Genomic DNA, 13391 nt, shown 5'->3' on the forward strand with positions numbered 1-13391 from the left:
TCATGACAAATTAATAAACTCGAATAAATTAACTCGAACTGATGATTTAGGTCTGATGATATTAAAGATTTTACATCTTTCTTCTGATGTTCTATAGAACAATAGAGTTCATGAATCATATGATTACATATGATTAAAAAGCAACATGATGCTTTTTGACGTAAGCCCCTAATGGTGTCTGTGGTTTCTTCTGACCTGTTTGAATCCATTAATCATTTGCTTTGCAGCATGGCATTTTGATAATATCAAAATGCCATGCTGCAACTGCTCAACTAACTGAAACTGGAAACCTTGTTAAACCTGTTAAGGTGTGTTAGCTTGTTTACCTTTAGGCTGCACCATTACTCTCATATCTACATGGGAATTGTTTCTTGTAAATCACATGGTTTGAATTCATACCTTATCCACCTGTTGATAGCTTCACCCGGACCTCATCCGGATCTGTGTGTTTATTTAAACATAATGTCTGTATGGTGTTCGTGCTGATAACAGTGGAACTGTACGCCCACTGCAAGGTACTGCCATCACTACTGCAGACAGAGAGAGAGAGAGAGAGAGAGAGACAGAAAGTGACAAACATAAGAGAATCAAGCAAAGGTAAGCCTGAGGACACTCAGGAAACAGTCTTGCAATGAATGAATGCTGACATATCATATGTTGTTGCAACACATTACATTTGAATGATTGAAAAACAATGCATTGTGCATTTTCAACTAGTAAAATCCAAACATGGGGAGTACACAAAGTGTCGTTGCACAAAGTGTGCTTAACAAGCATGGATACACTATCCTGACCAAGGTTGACTGTAGTGTCATCGCTACTTCCAAAGATGGTGACAACTTTGTCATTAAAGAGATTCATCTGAATGAGGTGAGTGGGCACCGCTGACTACGACAAACTATGCTGACCAATGAAGGATCAGATAGGCTACATAAAAGGGATAGTTCACTGTATTTTAAGTTTTACCTGTTGTCTGTTGTTGTTTGGCAGACATCTGAAGAAACTCGCTCAGACATTGAAACCGTCATACAGATAAATCATCCCCATATTGTAAGACACCAAAACTCTTTCGAAGGTAATTGATTAACTTTTATCTAGATTTCAGTTAAGTGGGCAATTTATCTCCCACAACAGAGTTAAGCACTTAAGCATTTGGCCAGCTACTGTCTCCAGCACCATACCGGTGTCTATGTCTACATAAAGAAAATCATGATTCTCTATGTTTTGTAGTCAAAAAGATAAAAGAAAAGATTCCTAAGGAAATGACACCCTAAGATGTCATTGGGGGGAAAACAAAAATGTAATTCAGTGATTTTTAAGAACTACAGCTACAAATGCACTCTCCCTGGCTGGAAACATAGTAGTTTCTGAAAATCACTGAATTAAAAATAGAAATACCCCTAATGGCATCATAGGGAAGAAAATAGAAAATTGCTGTTTTGTAGACAATATGTAAACACTGGTATGGTGCTGGCGATAATGAATATGAGTTACAAATCAATGAAGTGTCCCTTTAACACAAATGACACATTTTCACAGATGATAACAATTATTATATAGTAATGGACCACTGTGAGGGTGGAAATCTCTCACAAAAGATCAAAGGGCAAATTGAGGCTGGACAACCATTCTCTGAAGAGCAGGTAAGCAAAAGAAACATTTCTGTTCAAGACTGAGCATCACATTCACAACTATTATGCTATGACTAAACATAAATCATGGAATGGATTTCTTCACAGATCATTGACTGGCTTGCTCAAATCTGCATGGCACTGAAGCTTATCCACAACCAGGACCTTCTGCACAGAGGCCTAAGGCCACAAGTAGGGCTGTGTCTCTGCTAGGACACTGATTTAAATATGAGCAGTCAATGCTAACTTATTGATTTAAAGGTGAAGTAGTTGGTGGTATGTATGTCGTTTTGGTAGGAGCATAAACAAAATAAATACATGTCATTTTATGTGACAAGAATGGTTCTTTTACTCTAAAATGAATTTTCATAACATTTTATAATCTACCTTTTTATAGAGCATATTTTTCACAAAATTTGGAACTCTTCGTGTGGGAGAATTTGGACGAGTCAATGAAAAGTATGATACTCCAATAGTTTTAGAGTGGTGGATTGGGCCATCATGTATTTGAAACCATATCTTAAACCATTTTTTTTTTCCGCAGATTTTCTACTAATGTGTTTATCTTTTACCAGTGGAACAAATCCAGCGCCATCAGCGGATGGAACAGTGAGATATCTATGTCCAGAGACACTGAGCAATGGAATGTATGATGCCAAAAGGTACAAACTGTTGTTATATTCAATACATCTAATTCCTGATGTACAGTACATGTTGAATATGTTCAAGCTGTAATGGAGGTTGAAACATTTCTAATGCTATTATTAATTTAAAAGACAATTGATGTACCAATCCCAGATTGCCCATTTAATGTTGTATTTCTTATATTTAGTTAGATATTGTTGGAGGGAAGATTTTGTATCATTCAGATCTGTCAAAGAATATTACAATGCATATTCCCCCTCCTTTGCAGTGATATTTGGTCTATGGGATGTATCCTGTATGAATTGTGCATGCTAAAATGTTCAGTAAGTAAAACATCAATTTCCTCTTTGTGTCTCAAATGTTGTTTGAGAGTGACAACTCTCACTTTGACCCAAATGACAAATTCACCTCTTTCTAACCCTGGAAGTAGTCTATGGAAATGGAAAGAATGCAATCCATGCTATGGTCCTGTTCATCTATGCACCGAATCTAACTGCTAAGTTTAGCATTTTCCAGCCAAAAACCAGTAGAAGTCAATGCATTGTTTGTTTCCATCGATTTTTGGTTAGAAAATGCAAACGGTTAGTGGTTTCTGACAGTGGCTAGACATAAATAAAGCATTGATTGCAGTCGAACTACTGTATCCATTTAACAGTTCACAGGAGCAAGTACAATCAAGCTTATTCCCCAAATACTGCATGGTCCTTACCCATCTCTGCCAGAGAGCTTCTCATCTGAGCTCTGCACCCTCTTGAGTGACATCTTTCAGAGGGATCCTGCGATTAGACCTTCAGCTGGGGAAATCTTAGGGTACCCCTTCATTATCACTTTCCTCATTAAAAAGGTTTGTCCGCAAGATCAGTCTACCAAATTATCTGTCTCTCTGTCTGTCTGTGTCCATCGATGCAGCTTCCCCTCCACCACTGAATATATCTCTACATACACTTTCACAGAGTGCAAAAACTGTGGAGGAACTCCAAACAAACTTGCAAATGCTGTGGGAGCTGGCGGATGGTTTGGAGCGTGTGCACCAGGGCACCACCATTGGCAGTCTGACTGGCAGTGTTGTTGGGGCAGCTGGAGGGATCACCTCCATAGTGGGCCTCATCTTGGCTCCCTTCACCCTTGGTGCCTCCCTGATTGTCACAGGGGTGGGTGTGGGAGTGGCTGTGGCTGGTGGAGCCACAGCCGGCATATCAAACATCACCAACATGGTCAACCAGACTGCTGATCACCAAGCTGTCAGGAACATCATCAAGGAGTTCCAGGAGAAGATGACCTCGGTAGTGACGTCTCTCCAGGATATCAGCGAGGGCTTAGAGGAAATGAGGCAGCATGGCTCCACTGATGTAGAGAGTCCCACTCTCAGTCCTGTGACGCTAGAAAGGGTTGCGGCCGGGACAGGGAGGAGCCTAATGGGCATCACAGAGCTCTCCCGATTGGTCCAGGTAGCCAACCTGGGCAAGGTGGCAGCCCAAGCTGCCAGGGCAGTACGCGTAGCAGAGGTGGCAACTGGGATATTGTCTGGTTTGTTTGTGGCGGTGGATATCTTCTTCATCGTCATGGATGCCAAAGAGATTCATAACATCAGACAAGCGAAGGCGGCAGAATTATCTGACGATAAGAGGAGTGGCAGTAGATTAGAATGGATGGATACTGACTCCACAACTGAACTAGAGCCTGAATCGGCAGAACAAACGGTTGAGATAAAATCTAAAACAATGAAATTTGTCCAATCAATCAGACAGACAGCTGAGCAGCTACAGGAGAGCCTGGACAAGCTGAGAGACATCATGTCTGTCATTCCTCAGATACTTGAATATGAATATATTTATGATTGAATTCCCTGACCCAGATACCCAGATACTGGCTTGAATAGTAGGCACATACTGGATTTGAAATGCTTTCCCAAATCAGCTATGATTGTACAGTACCGTCTCTACAGTACATCTCTATCATTCATATTCAAAATTCCACTAAAGTTTGTATATTGTTCTCTTTTAAAGTGCATTGAATTATGTATGATTATGAAATATGTTAGAAAGATCAAGTTTGATTTCATTTAATTGTGTTATTAATTACTAAAATCAACGGGAATTTTCGATCTGTTAATACAAAATATTCTGCCTGTTATAATTTGGTTTTAGAAATTTTTTTTGATTTTATTGTTTTGTATTATTAAATGTGTAAAATTGATCAATAAAACTAACATAACCACACCGTAGCCTCTCCTCCTTTCAAAGAAATTCAAATGACTGGAATGCAGAATGACTCCCCTGTCCCACTATTTTATATTTTTGACATTTAGCAGATACTTTTATCCAATGCGATTTACAACAAGTACATTTGTCTAAAGTAAGTGAATCATCTATACATCAGTCATCATAAGCAAAAATCTATGCTAGGACCAGGTGCCTATGCTAGGACCAGGTGCCTATGCTAGGACCAGGTGCCTATGCTAGGACCAGGTGCCTATGCTAGGACCAGGTGCCATTAGCAGTCACAATGCAAGAATAAGGAAGGAAGGAAATAATAATAATAATAATTACAGTAGAGGAACTGTACAGGGGGTACTGGGGGGTGAAGAGGTCTTACTGTACAGGGGGGTACTGGGGGGTGAAGAGGTCTTACTGTACAGGGGGGTATTGGGGGGTGAAGAGGTCTTACTGTACAGGGGGTACTGGGGGGTGAAGAGGTCTTACTGTACAGGGGGGTACTGGGGGGTGAAGAGGTCTTACTGTACAGGGGGGTATTGGGGGGTGAAGAGGTCTTACTGTACAGGGGGTACTGGGGGGTGAAGAGGTCTTACTGTACAGGGGGGTACTGGGGGGTGAAGAGGTCTTACTGTACAGGGGGGTACTGGGGGGTGAAGAGGTCTTACTGTACAGGGGGGTATTGGGGGGTGAAGAGGTCTTACTGTACAGGGGGGTATTGGGGGGTGAAGAGGTCTTACTGTACAGGGGGGTATTGGGGGGTGAAGAGGTCTTACTGTACAGGGGGGTACTGGGGGGTGAAGAGGTCTTACTGTACAGGGGGGTATTGGGGGGTGAAGAGGTCTTACTGTACAGGGGGGTATTGGGGGGTGAAGAGGTCTTACTGTACAGGGGGGTATTGGGGGGTGAAGAGGTCTTACTGTACAGGGGGGTACTGGGGGGTGAAGAGGTCTTACTGTACAGGGGGGTACTGGGGGGTGAAGAGGTCTTACTGTACAGGGGGGTATTGGGGGGTGAAGAGGTCTTCACCCGACTCAGGGCGGAGATCCTGACAAGCGTTGAGCTGGGAGGGGCCTAGGGGGCATTACAGAGCTCTTCAGGTGGCTGCCCAAGTTGCTATGGCAGTGGTTTCTTCATGGCAGTGGATGTCTTCTTCATCACCATGTATGCAAAAGATATTCACACAACCTCAGACAGGCAATGGCGGCCGCATCTTCTTGCAAAACGAGTACCTGTAGATTGAATGGGTGCATACTGACTCCACCACTGAACAACAACCAGCAGAACCAAAGACTGAAGTCAAATCTGAGACCATGAAGTTCATCATGTCGATCAGACAGACAGCCAAACAGCTTCAGGAAAGCCTGGACAAGCTCAGAGACCTCATCTCATTCATTCCTCAGATATTTCACTGAATTTCAATAACTCAGTTGCAGCTATCTAGGCAGATGCAGAAATAATGGTTAATTGCTTGATAATTATCAATAGGTTACAAAGTGCACAGGTGTATTTCTTACGCATCTCTTCCTTTTTAAAGGTGTCCTGGAATTCTGAAATAGTTCACACAACTTAGAACTTATCTGTCCTTCAGTTGTACACTGACATGCTTTAGTCATATGTGTACACCATGTGCAACTGCAGTACAGGTGTTCCTGATAACATGACGAGCACCATGGAGACCTTTATGTTTTCCTGCCAGATGCCTATTCTCCCATGATTCCCTCTCAGTATTCTCTCCGCTTCTGCAACGGTTATCCCATCATACATTATCTAATCATACATAGATGTACCCCTTTTATCTTGAACACCATATCACTATTTTCTGTATGTTTTTCTCAGAAAGGCATCAATTAATGTTTAACCCCAACCCGTCACCATATAGCATACATAAAGAAGAGGATCTGATGCACAGACCCTACAGTACAAGGAGGCTAAGAGGACCTTTGGTCAGAAACATGAAGGACACTGTAGCGCTGCTGGTGGTGGTGTGTTGCTATCTGTCTGTGGTGCAGGTCAGTCAGGGAGTCAGTCTGAGTAGCACTCAAAATGGAAATGGAGAGAGCAGAGAGATGGAGGCTCAAATAATGAGTCCGGTGGGGATTGAACCTGCACCTATTATGGCCAGCAGTCTGCTGAATGAACCGAGAGACTTCCTGGAGGACTTCCTGGACCTACTAGGAAAGTTGGGGGTCCTAAAGAGGTTGATAGCTGCTGAGAGGAAGATAGAGCAGCTGAAGAAACAGAATGAAGGTGATAAACCAAATCTCTCTGTCTGATTGTCCTTTTCAAGCATACAGTACTTGCACACTGAAGGATATGTTTGGATGTCTTTGAATGATGTAGAGTGCTCAGAAATGTACTTTAAGCTGTTAGTGGAATTTGTTTTGGTTTTGTTTAGCTCATGTCACTTTTCTGCAAACAAATATAAGCACTCCAAGGCCATCATGGATAGTCTAACCCAATGTGAACACATTCTCCTAGTGTACAGTGGTCCATTGTGGCTAAGTTGGGTAAGGGTTGTGGGTTTTATTCCCGCTAGAACCATATATACTAAAAATGTATACACACACTATACTGTATGTCCCTTTGGATAAAAGAATTAACTGATATTATATTATTACAGTCTGGACTAGACTGTTGTCTTCAGAATGATTTAATCAAAGAGTAATTCATATTTGACTTAAGTGGGATTCACATGAGTTCCTAAGCATGTCCCTCTTTACCCTTGTGTCCCTCTTGAAGACACGGGAACCCTTAAATAACATTACACATAAAGGTTTACAGCAGTGAAGGCTGGTGGAGGCGGAAATCGGAGGACGGGCTCATTGTAATGCATGGAATGGAATGAGGGATGGTATCAAACACGCATCCTCTGATTTCTTCCTCCACCAGCCTCCCCTGGTGTACAATATATATGGAGAGAAACAGGTCCAGGAGCTACACAGATAATTTTGAGTTTAGCAGCACAGAATGTCTATGAACATAGACAGGATGTAGAGAATGAAGTGCAGACACAAACCGAAGCTCTTGGCTGTTGATATCCTCTGTAGTGTCTTGTAGTGTCTGCTCTTGTATGCTGGTGCAGTAAGCATGGGTAATGTCCATCTGGGATAGCCTAGTCTTGCATAGCTATACTTCCAAATCACGTTGTTCTCACGCCTCCTTTGGAGGTCTGGAGAATTGTAGATTAGCCGATCTGGCTTGGATTGAACTGGACGGAGTGATGGGAGAATGTGCTCACAATTTGACTGGATGTAACAGTACATTCAAGAACCCTCCCCACACATGCCCATAGAATGGTTGTTTGTTGTTATGTGCGTCGTCTTTTCCAACTGGGTAGGACTATTTTGCAGAAAACCTGAAGGAAAATTCTGTTCTTTTGGAGCTCCACCTAAGCAAGGAATTTGATTGGTTTGAGGTGTTGTGAGGCATCACTCATTTAAAACGCCTTTGTAGCTACTTTCTGCAAAGGATTTCCCAAGGTTTTCCGAACTGGGAAACTCTTAAAATCTGGACTGAGAAATGCTGCCTGCAGAATGACCTAATCGAGGAGTGTTACATTTTTTTCTTTTTGAGTCGGTGAACATGACTTTTTCCATGTTGCAATCTCAAAACCATGTGGACCTTGCATAATGTTTCACATGCAAGGTATACATGCGTATATAACAGAGAGAAATGGGACCAGGAGCTGAAGTTCACAGGTAACTGAGAGGTTTCAGTTCAGATCGAGTATGAGGAGTTCCATAGTTCTGCTAGTGTTCCTGAGGTGCTGTCTGTCTGAGGCAGTGTTTCAGATAGAGAATGAGAGAGTCGGGGAGAATGACAACGCTCAACAGGGTTGTCATGGAGAAGACACAGAAATGACTGAAGGTACAACCTCACCATCAAACTGCCAGACAGAAATCTGTTGCCTGCTGAATGAACTGGGCCATGGGGCAATCACTGGCATACATGGAGACCAAATTACAAGCCAGTGAGAGCCAGGTGAAGGAACTCAAGGAAATAGTTGAAGGTACTGTACATCAATGAGACTGCAGTGAACAGTACATTTAATGAATGTTGGTTATGATGTTTTGGTCATTATTCATAGAGATCGTCCACAGTTTGCTGAAGTGCATTGCTCATGACTCTAATTTCTAAAAGGAAATACTTGCACTTCAAAAGATTGCACACAGGTTGTCCATTTCACTTCACTGCCTTTCTTGTGTTAAAATAATTATCTTAATAAGCAGATTTCTTCATGTGTAGTTTGATGTGTTACTTTTTATTTATGTATTATTTATAACTTGTAACAGGTGGTTTAAGGTGGACCCAAGTGCAGAGAAGAGACAGGACTTCAAAGGACATCAAACGTAGCTTTACTTAGAATGTCACAGGGAAACACAGGTACATCCATAGAACATTAGTTCACGATTGAACAAGAGGTGAAGCAAAAACCAGGCTTTCAAGCTGGATGAAAAAAACAAGGCACAGGTGAGGTAAATTAACAAAAAGGATGGATAAGGAAAATTATAAAATAAGTCTCTGGTGGCCACTGGTGGCCAGCAGGGGAAGCAGATAGATAGATAGATAGATAGAAACTTTATTTATCCCTAGGGGAAATTCAGGAGTAGCTTAAGACATAGAGACATCACACATAACATACACATACAACATACAACATACAACATAAGCAGGATTGTAAACAGGAAGTCTATATGAATACTATAGACAGATAAGAATAAAGATACTGAGAAAAATATACTAAATACTAAGTAACAAACAAGTCCACATGTGATGAGGCTGTATGATAAGGATGACAGGGCAGGGACTGACCCTGTAGTACAAGATAATTCAAGTATGATTTGGTGAGGTGCAAGAAGGTAAGGCAAGACAGTGCAATTATAGGTCAGGAGACCAGCATTAAATACTAAAAACTAAATACTAAATATGGGCTAAATAGGGTAATTATGTGGACCTGTTAGGAGAGGCCTGTGGCAGCGCAGAGATGGATTGAAGAACACAACAATAGATAAATATGGCCATTATAGTGTACAATGTAAACATAGGAAGAAAAAGATAACAGTCAGTCAGTCAGTAACAGTCAATACTAGATTTTAAAGTGCATTTAGTCCAGGCTGGTGGAGGGAGGTAGGGGCTGTGTATAAGGGCTAGCATAGCCAGTAAACAGGAGTGAGGAGTGAGTGAGTGAGGAGGATTCCTCACATAACTGTGGTCCTCTACTATTTCAGCAATTTCCAAAATAGAGAGTGGATGTGTTTATCCAATGTGTCTTCCAGACAGACCAAAGGTGGCATCCTCAGCTACACTAGGAGCTAACACCAGGACCAAATCGGACCCTTCAGCACTGAAGTCACTCTGGTATACAGAAACACCCTCACCAATATTGGCAACGCCTACAATCTAACTACAGGTACATAGACTATACACTATAACATAGTTATAGGCTGGCGTGGGTTCAGTTTCATCACAAATTTGGGATATTAAGTAAATGTATTGGTCACTGTTTCATTCTGCCGAGATAATAATGTCTCTCTTAATGCCAACAAAACCAAGGAGCTTGTTTGTGGACTTCAGGAAGAAACGGGGAGGGGCACACCCCCATCCGCATCGGAGGGGCTGAGGTGAAGAGTGAAGAGTCAACAGCTTCAGGTTTCTTGGTGTCCACATCACTAACATGGTCACAACACACCCACACACTTATCAAGACAGCACACCAGTGTCTTCCTCAGGTGGCTGAGGAAATTCGGCATGTCCTCCAAGATCCTCACAATCTTATAAAGGTGCACCATTGAGAGCATCCTTTCCGGCTGCATCAACGCCTGGTATGGCAGCTGCATTGCTCACAACTGTAAAGCCCTGCAGAGAGTGGTGAAAACGGGCTGTGAGCTCCCTGCCGTCCATGCCATCTACTCTGAGAGGTGTAAGAGGAAGGCCAGGAAGATCATCAAGGACAACAGCCATCCCAGTCACACCCTGTTCTTTTGATTCCATCGGGCAGATGGTACCGAAGCATCCAGTTCCAGACCAACAGGCTTCGAAATAGATTCTTTAGCTTGTCTCTGTTTGGCTCGAGAACACACAAAGGAACAACATCATAAAACGTGAGCAATTTAAGTGATAGTTCACCCAAATGACAAAATCCCATATTTGGTTCCTTAGCCTGAAAGGAGTCTATGGACAAGGAAAGACACTTGGGTTCTGTTTATCTGGGCATTGTCACTAACCGCTAACTGTTAGAATTTTTAACCAAAAAACAGTCAATATGCATGTTTGAAATGTTATGCCCAAATCATCCTAAATGATCTTAAAATTAGACTCAATGATTTGATTTAAATGATTTTGAGATGATTCGGCATTACCTATCATCAGTCATCTCCCACAGCACTTTCACATCATCTCGCACAGCTTGACCACCACACGTTTCTGATCCATGCTTCATAGTCGTGTGATTCACTGAAATCAAATAATAACTTTACTCAATAAATTAACTTCCACTAAGGCCAGGTTTGAATCATTGTTATTCCAGGCTTATATGTGCTGTGCACAATAGCCCAAGGAGGTTATTATAGACTACTTAATTTCTTTGTATTTCTGTGGCTGGCAGATTTTCCTCTCCTGTTTCCTTTTTTCCCTTCATTTGACTCCACTCTCTTCTGTATGTCTCCCTAATTTCTACCTTTCCTCTTCTCTCTATTTGCTCCCTCTTTTCCCTCCCTCTACAGTATATCCTTTTATGTTCATCCTTTTCTCCTCTCACCTCCTACCTCTCCACGTCTTATTCCTTTCTGCCTTTATTTGTTGCTGCAAATGAGTTATGTTCTCATTCAACTAACCTGGTAAAATAAGGGTAAAATAAAAAATAAATAAAATGAATAAATGTTTTTTCGTCATCACCACCCCCCCATATCTCCCCATGAACCCATACCCCCATACCCCCCCCCTCTCTCTCTCTCTCTCTCTCTCCTCTATTCCTTTTCTCACAGAGGCACAGATGCCCCCCCTGTCATTGGCAGTGACAGTAGCTCCAGCATCACGTATCCCATGATGCAGTTTAATGCTAGCCAGTCATACCTGACCCTGCTGTTACTGACAGTGAGGTTGTCAGGGAGTATGCACCTGTGTGTCATGTGCTACATGTGTGTCGGCTGCTATCAGCCAGTGGTGGTGGGACCTGAGTCTGATAGTCTCTCTGGGGTTGTCTAATGAATCACCACTTTGTGACATTTAGGGTCTACATTCTAGGGCCGACCCGAACCACACTGTGCTGGCTTGGATATTTTCCTTTCACCCTGTCCTTTCCAGCATTGTTACAACAACTAAAGTGGATGTGTAACCAGGCCAGCCCAGCACAGCTCAACTCGGCTAGGCACTGTAGTGGGATTAAGGGTTCTGTGTCTCTTTGTTGGCCTTTTGAAAAGGGCTGTGTCCATAGGAGGATTCTGGACTAGAGAGGCCAGGTCATCTAGTGGACAGTCAAAACATAGACTTTGTCATTTTGTGCTCAGTCATTTTTTTAATTACTGTTGTGACAGAACATATTAGACTCATATTATCAGTTTTTGTTACAGATTCTGAACTCTTACAGTTAGATATGCACAATTGAATATTCTAGATACCATGACAGGCTGCTTTTGTAATATTGTGTAGCTCTAGACTAAAATATCAATGAATTAACTGCTTAATGAAATGTTCTACAGTGTTGGGGTGCCTGCCTTAGATACCCCTCTCCCATCAATAGCGTATTCAACCAGGTGTAATGATGTGGGTCTTGTTGACTTCTGAGTAGAAGTGGCCAGGGTCTACTCATGCATGAGTGACAGCTATAGAACTCTCAGGGGGATAGAATCTGGCTGGCTGCTTGTTGCCATGGCCTACTGGCTCACATCTAGTTGCCATGGAAATAGTTCTAAAATTCTTCCACTAGATGGCAATGTACTCCAACTCTTTGTGGGGGGTGAATGGAATGTTAAAAGTAGAGGAGAAGGGGAGGAACACTTCTATAAGGAGGATGTACATTGCTGCATGAGTTGAAGGGATGTGAGATGTATACTAACATCAAATACTGTGTTACTTTTACAATATGTTCTTTAAATAAACTATTGCCAGTTTGCTTTGCTCTTTGCTCTTTGCTCTTTTTAAATGAATAAGAGGTTGTATAAGCTTTATCACAGACAAGATCACTTTTGACGGGTTCCATTTATAATGAAAAAAATATGAGCAGCCTAGTTCGTTAGAATCCAAATACTTTACCAAGGTTTTCGCTTTCACTGACGTCATTCTGGAGCTCTTCATGAACCTACGTGAAGAGTAACTTGCACCACCTAGCCTACCTAACCACTTCCTTGTTCCAGAAGATTAGAATGTGGTTGGTTACTAATTTCTCATGAATGCATTTATTTGTTTGTTTAAGTTCTTCTGCCTTCACACACCTCTAATATAGCCTACAAGAATAAACACTAGGTATAATGTGGTATGATTTACTATTAATGCATGCCTCATAATTAGACTACTTCAGATATTGTCTATTCTTATCAAATTCTGATCACAATTGACTCATGACTGATTGTAGGCTATCCCTAGGAGCCATTGCCTAAAACGTTAAAGCGATTGGTTTTCTGTAGTGTGGGAACACTACTTCACAGGAGAGAAACCTCCCCTCCCCATGGGCTGTGGCTGTGGCTGAGCTGAGGTGCAGCAGATTTTAGTCATCGCGATATCACATCAGTGACTTATGATATCTCTCTCTCTCTCTCTCACACACACACACACACACACACACACACACACACACACACACACACACACACGCACACACACACACACGCACACACACACACACACACACACACACACACACACACACACACACACACACACACACACACACACACACACACAC

At 42.1% G+C, this 13391-nt stretch overlaps 1 protein-coding gene across 2 annotated transcripts; it reads left to right on the plus strand.

Moving 5' to 3' along the window:
- Positions 1 to 442: 442 nt before the first annotated feature.
- On the plus strand, positions 443 to 4495 carry LOC310801922 (uncharacterized protein). Of its 2 annotated transcripts, XM_083666116.1 has the most exons (10): positions 443 to 597; positions 718 to 870; positions 991 to 1075; positions 1540 to 1643; positions 1740 to 1823; positions 2029 to 2090; positions 2207 to 2293; positions 2545 to 2599; positions 2932 to 3120; positions 3230 to 4495. In XM_083666116.1, exons 2-10 carry the CDS (start codon positions 730 to 732, stop codon positions 4115 to 4117), a joined length of 1695 nt encoding a protein of 564 aa, XP_083522242.1. In that variant the 5' UTR covers positions 443 to 597; positions 718 to 729; the 3' UTR covers positions 4118 to 4495. The 2 variants fall into 2 exon arrangements, with proteins under 2 accessions (XP_083522242.1, XP_083522243.1); XM_083666117.1 differs by lacking the exon at positions 443 to 597 and having other exon boundaries at positions 658 to 870.
- The last annotated feature ends 8896 nt before the right edge of the window (positions 4496 to 13391 follow it).

Source organism: Argentina silus (genome assembly GCF_951799395.1).
Source record: "Argentina silus genome assembly, chromosome: 1".
In the NCBI taxonomy this organism is placed as follows: Eukaryota; Metazoa; Chordata; class Actinopteri; order Argentiniformes; family Argentinidae; genus Argentina; species Argentina silus.